Source organism: Apium graveolens, chromosome 7 (assembly GCF_009905375.1).
Source record: "Apium graveolens cultivar Ventura chromosome 7, ASM990537v1, whole genome shotgun sequence".
NCBI lineage: Eukaryota > Viridiplantae > Streptophyta > Magnoliopsida > Apiales > Apiaceae > Apium > Apium graveolens.
The window spans coordinates 232,283,912-232,290,004 of record NC_133653.1 but is presented as its reverse complement, the minus strand read 5'-3'; the positions used below and the strand labels follow the sequence as shown (position 1 = coordinate 232,290,004).

Here is a 6,093-nt window from a genome sequence, read left to right as displayed (position 1 = left end):
AGTGGCAAAATTAGTCTTGTGGGCTTCTTCAGTGCCGATTCGCTCAAAGGTCTTTTCTACCTCTTTTAGCCAAGCCCTGGCCTGAACTGGGTCAGTAACACCGTGAAACTCTGGGGGCTTGACCGACTTGAAAGATTTAAATGCATTAGCCATGGCCTGCTGGGGTTGCTGGGGTGGTCGTTGCTGCTGCAGGTTTTGCCTCAGAAGTTCTACAAACTGCTCCATAGGGTTCACTGGCATTTCCATCCCCTCAGTATCTTCAGCCTCTGACTCCTCATAGTCCTCATCATCATACTCATTTTGTTCTTTGTTAAATCTTAATGGTGGGGTCTGTGCTCGATGCCCTTGCTCATTATTACTACCCTGGCCGCCAGATGCAGCCGGGCGAGTTCTTGTTACTATTCTCCTTGGCGGCATTTTCCTGTTACATAAACTTATTTAGGTTGTTTCCACTTGCCAATTCTCATGCTTCCTGATTTGTTATGACAGTATGTAATTATGCAGGTATGAAAGAAGATTAAACCACAATCTAGAAATCGCAACTAAACAACATGATAATTATACATAATTTGGCCATACGCCGGGTCTAGGTACAACATACTGAATAATAAAAGTACAATCTGCCTTAATACAATAATCCTTAGCTGGTGGCACTATCAAAGACAACAACCCAGAACAACTATCACAAAACAACTAAGTACCACCATTGAGGAACAACAACCAACTACTAACAGTGTCCACTAGCCATGAGTAACATCACGAATCCGCCTCATAGCGCGAACCACAACCCTAATAACCTCGCGCCTACTCACCAAGTCACGCTGGGGGGATAAGCGGTGAATCCTACCGATGGTCCTCTGCTCTATGCGGCGAATGGTCCTGCGCATGCGTCGGGCGCTGGGGTATCCTCGCCTGGCTCGGGCCTCTATCCTCATGTGCCGCTCGATGGAAAGCTGGTCCCTCAGCTCGGCAATACGGGCCTCAGCCGCTGTCAGATCAGTAGCATAGCGACCTACCACCCAGTCGTGAACTGCTAGGGATATGACTGGTAGGGGTGGTGGAAGTGGGAAATTTGCAGGAGTCGCTGCCACACCGTCAAGAATAGGGTCCATGTCGTCGTCGGTCTCAGTCCGTGCGGGACTAACTGGTACAGGGGACGAGGTGGGTGTCCTCACTGGGGTGGATGCCCCTAGCTCCGCCTCTAACTCCTCAGTCAGTGCAGTGACTCTAGCCTGCAGAGCTATCATCCTATCCATCAAATCTGCTACTCCCGTCTCGCTCTCGAGCTCAGCGACTCGAGCCTGGGCTGCTGAGATCCGATCTAACAAACGCTCTATCGACCTCTGATGCACATCCACCCTCATCATCTCTGGAGACGAAACCTCCGTGCTGCCGTATGGAATATCCTCAGGAGGGGCTATCTCAGTGTCTGGCTCAGTGGGGTCCTCCTCCGAGTCCTCCTCAGGGTCAGTCTCCGGGTACTCGAATACCTCTAAGCCCACAGTGGGGGCAGGGTCTGCTACCTCGATCTCAGCTAAAAGGGCCTCATCATGCTCTCTCTCGTACGCCTCTACAGCCTCAGGGTCTAACACATCGGGTACCTATAAGTCATTTAACACACGTATTACTATCCTTGGATACTTAAATCACCCCTAAGGGTTCTTAATGTCAGTGCTACCCTCGTAGCCCGACTACGAACTCTATGTGAGTTCTAGTTCATTGATTCAGTTGATTCACCTAACGTTTCTGAGACTTATAACCTAGGGCTCTGATACCATTTCTGTAACACCCCCAAATTCAAGGTCGGGAATTCGGGTCGTTACGATCACTTAATATTGACTAATAAATAATTAATCCTCTTTTCACATCATTACTCGACCTTTTAACCAAACTCACACACACACTGGTTATATGCTCAGAAACATTACTAAATTAACGTTAAAGTATTTAAGTTATTACAGACCAAAGGAAATTATCTCAAAAGAGTGAATGCCGAGAACAGCTCTACATGAGACTGACTCGGGTCACAAATAGTCTTGGTTCAAGTACTCAAAAGGAAACTATCTCTATTCGTCTACCTGAGGTGGCTGGCGGACGAACAGTCTACGGTACTCACGGGCGTCCCCTACCCGTTTGCGGGCAGTCATCCTGGTTCGGGCCATGCTGGTAATCTGTTGTGATATGATATTTATAAAAGCAAGAGTGAGCACTAATGCTCAGCAAGATATAGATATCCATTATCTCAATATAATCATTTAGGGAAAAACAACCATTAGGCATTGTATAACCAAGGTTTCTAAAAGTTTATATGCTTGTCAATTTTATGAAAAACTCAACTTTAACTGTATCAGTTTAATCGGCTTATACTCGTACTCATTTTATCTCAAAATCTCAATATGATGCTTGAACCAAGATTCTCATATGGATGTGATATATGAACATCAACATCCTTATTTAAAACTCAGCCTTATCGGCCTTCTGTTGTAGGTTTCACAACAATTTATCCAAAGTGGAGGAAGGGACTATACTGGAATAAACCACGTACCGGTGATCAGCCGAATACGAAATTTTCTCTACTAGTAGAAGGAATACAAACCTAGCCGCCTTTGGGCTTATCAAGACATTACACGATGGTTGCCCATTTCCGTGCAAGTCCGAAAGTCAATGGTCACAGAGACCACATAACTGTATACTGTGCCACTCCGCGCTTGGTCACTACCCGATACCTCTCCGTGCCGGGTAAGCCACATTCCAGTCCCAAAACAATTATATCATTTATATAAAATCCTTTATCGAAGGAATAGATCGTTCTCAGTTGACCTTTAAACAAGGTAATTTATCGGTCACTTTTATTACAATTGATTCTTGGGAGTTGTCGGAGTTTTGAATTTAAAATCGTTTTCTACCCTTAACCGTAGTAGAGTTTTACATATATTGTTCACTTGTTTTTCATTGAGCGAGGAAGCAAAACCTTCATGCTTCTAGACTAAGTTCCCTAAGGTTTTGATAAGTTTCAGATGATTGGTCTCTTCCGAGAAATTTTGAATAATTTAGAAAGTATCCTTGGGAACTATGTCTATTTTTAAATGATTTTTTTTTTGAGGTACGTAATATTAAATATTTACGGTCTCATAATATTTTTATGAAGGGTCCAATGAATTGATAAAACCTTAAGTACAAAATGTTTCTTAATAAGGTTCAATGAATTGATAAGAATCTTAATTAAATACTTAAGACGGGATTCGACATCTTATAATTATCCTTCGAATGGTTATATACGTTTTAGATAGAGTGAATTGATTTAAAAACTTTTCAATATTACTTTAAGTATTTTCCGGATATTTTAGTAACTCTTTAGGTATTACTTATAAATAAATAGTCAAGTAGGATATCCCTTGAGTGAGTATTCGATTACCTCTTTTAGTTATAAATCAAATCTCAATCGCTCGTTTGATATGTATGTTACGCGAAAGTACTTTATTTATTGAAATCGAAATTTTCCGCGTCCGGCTCGTTCCGGGATTAAATTGATTTAAAACTATCTCCGACTCCCACTATCTTGTATTATATTAAAATTACGTTTCAATTTCTCATACTCGTATAAAATGAAGTTCGTCTCCGTAAATAATCACATAATTGGAATGTATTGATATCACAGACAAGCATATATTTTCGAATTGTAAATCATGGCATCAATATCACAAAAGTATATATAGCATGGATAATTTGTGTTAGGGTTTCGTAAACTTGCCTCGAGTGCTAGGAGTGGTATGGTCTCGGGGCTTTTGTTGGCGATCTAAAATCAATAACCAACGATCTTAGTTAGTACGCGATTATCGATTCGCTTTACTAAAACATTTTTATAAAATTGAAAAATTAATATTTTATTAAAATTCTTTTTGGACAGTCTTCCTTGCTGCATTATTTAATTATCATGATTTTTCCAAATTTTCGAAATCATTTTTAGCCTTTCAAAATTATTAAGCAAGTGGCCTATGCGCAGTTGGCTTTTCGTATGAACGCTCTACACTAAAACGATCATAACTTTTAAACCGTAAATCCCCTCGTGACGATTCACACATGTACAGAAACTACAAATCAAGATCTACCCAGTCATGGCCAGTGACTCACAAATTTCAAACATTTAAATGGCCGAATACACTGCAGAAGGCAGACCAAGTGCAATAGGCTCTATATTCCATTTCTACTACTTGTTCTTGACACAATCACTACTTATGACCAACACAACACTTCTTACTTCTCAAGATCCACCCACATACACCTTATATACTTTATCTATCATCAAATACAAGCATCACAACTCAAAAACTCAAGTACTTAGCAAGAATATGAGTAAAACAACCTTACACATACACAAACTCTTGGATCTTGACACTACATCATAAATAACTCTTAAATCCACCCTTAAAACTTTAAAGAGTTGGAAGTTATACCTTATTGATCACTAGGAGGGTTAGTACTAAGGTGATTAGGGCTTGGTTTGCTTGAAAAACACTTAGAAGGGCTAGATCCTTAAGAAACAAAACCAAGAAATAAGTTAGAATTTTGGAGTTACTTTTCAGCACCTCATTCAAACATTTTTATAAAATTGAAAAAAAATAATTTGAGGCTGAAATTTGGTACGAATCTTACTCAAGATATATAGAAGCTATGGTAAAAATTTCATGACATTTGAATCCGTACATTTTGAGTTATGAATTTTTCTTTCTCCCTTGCTCAGAAAATCCGAACTGCTGGAATGTAAAATGGGAGAGCTTTAAGTGAGGGAAAAGAGGGTTGTTTTCTTTTGTGGATGAAGTGTGGGAGTGTATAATGAATATATGGGATGTATGCAGCAGATTTGACAATAATTTGGCAAAGGTATAGATTGGTTTGATTATGTGTTGAAGTGAGAAAAGGGAGAAGTATGGCTTGTGTACTTGTTTGTCTTCCATCACTATTCAACACTATTCCACTAACTATTCTAGTTAACTTCTAATCATCTAGTTACACTCCTAACTACTAGTTAGGACTTGGTTATGTATGGCCAACTTGCATGGGATTTAATTTCTCATTCCTTTATTTATCGTAAACGCAATCGTCGTTCCATTCCGATAGTTTCCACGTATAACGACTTATTTCGTAGCGATTTCTTTTATCGCTTATAATACTATAACCAATTCCATTCCTTCTCTTGATCATAGAAACACCTTGATATATTATCTATTTCATGTAGTATTCCCGGTTCTACGCCATTCTTTACGGATACGAAAAAACGTAGTATAATCGTAAATCTTCGAATTCCGTCGGCTTTTACATTCACTTATTTTCCTCGATAAACAAGAATATGATCTCGGATTCTCAAAATTCCACTATTCATTTTATGATGATCCCCATACGTATTACTTAATCAGCTCAAGTTACTATTCACAGAAGTTTTAAAATATTACAAAAAATCAGGGTTCTTACAATTCGTGCCAAGGCAGCAAGTTCTTTTATTCAACTCTCGTCTCCGACTTTTTCCTGGAAAGTTGAAATCAAGGTGGTCTGGACCTTTTATTGTCAAAACTGTGTTTCCACATGGAGCGGTGGAGATTTTTGAGAATGATTCGGCCAAGCATTTAAGGTTAATGGTTAGCATTTGAAGCATTACTATGGGGACACGGCAAACCAGGAAGTGGTCAGTGCCGTTTTATTGTCAACTTGAGCGAGGTACCCTACGTCAAGCTAATGACGAAAAAGAAGCGCTTCTTGGAAGGCAACCCATGATTTGTGACTATAGGAACCCTTAGAAGTTAGTAACATATTCAAAACCACAAAAAAATCTAAAAAACCAGGGCAAGAAAATTTTTTTCCAGAAGGTCCCTGAGCGCCCGCTCAGCTCTGCTGAACGACCGTTCAGGACGCGACTGCCTGAAAAAATTTTAGCCTAATAAAAACCCAAAAAAATCAGAAAATACAAAAAATAAAAACACAACCCACAACCCACAAGCTATTTTCCCATAAACCCGCGTTTTTAACCCTCAACCCCACTCCTAATAAAATTTTAACCCTAATCTTTACCCTATATATACATATAACTATTCCATATAC

The 6,093-nt window shown here is 39.6% G+C and overlaps 1 protein-coding gene across 1 annotated transcript; it reads right to left on the bottom strand.

Moving 5' to 3' along the window:
• Nucleotides 1–740: 740 nt before the first annotated feature.
• Nucleotides 741–2,175, bottom strand: LOC141674549 (uncharacterized). The gene is made up of 2 exons (XM_074481257.1): nucleotides 2,079–2,175; nucleotides 741–1,601 (listed from the first exon to the last, which is right to left on the bottom strand). The coding sequence occupies exons 1-2, from the start codon at nucleotides 2,160–2,162 to the stop codon at nucleotides 741–743; spliced, it is 945 nt and encodes a 314-aa protein (XP_074337358.1). The 5' UTR covers nucleotides 2,163–2,175.
• Nucleotides 2,176–6,093: the final 3,918 nt, after the last annotated feature.

Excerpts from the sequence above, each read along its gene's own strand:
- LOC141674549 (XM_074481257.1), bottom strand. The coding sequence starts at position 2,162 with ATGGCCCGAACCAGGATGACTGCCCGCAAACGGGTAGGGGACGCCCGT. Across the intron at positions 1,602-2,078 it reads TCGTCCGCCAGCCACCTCAG|GTACCCGATGTGTTAGACCC; the intron begins GTAGACGAATAG and ends AATGACTTATAG.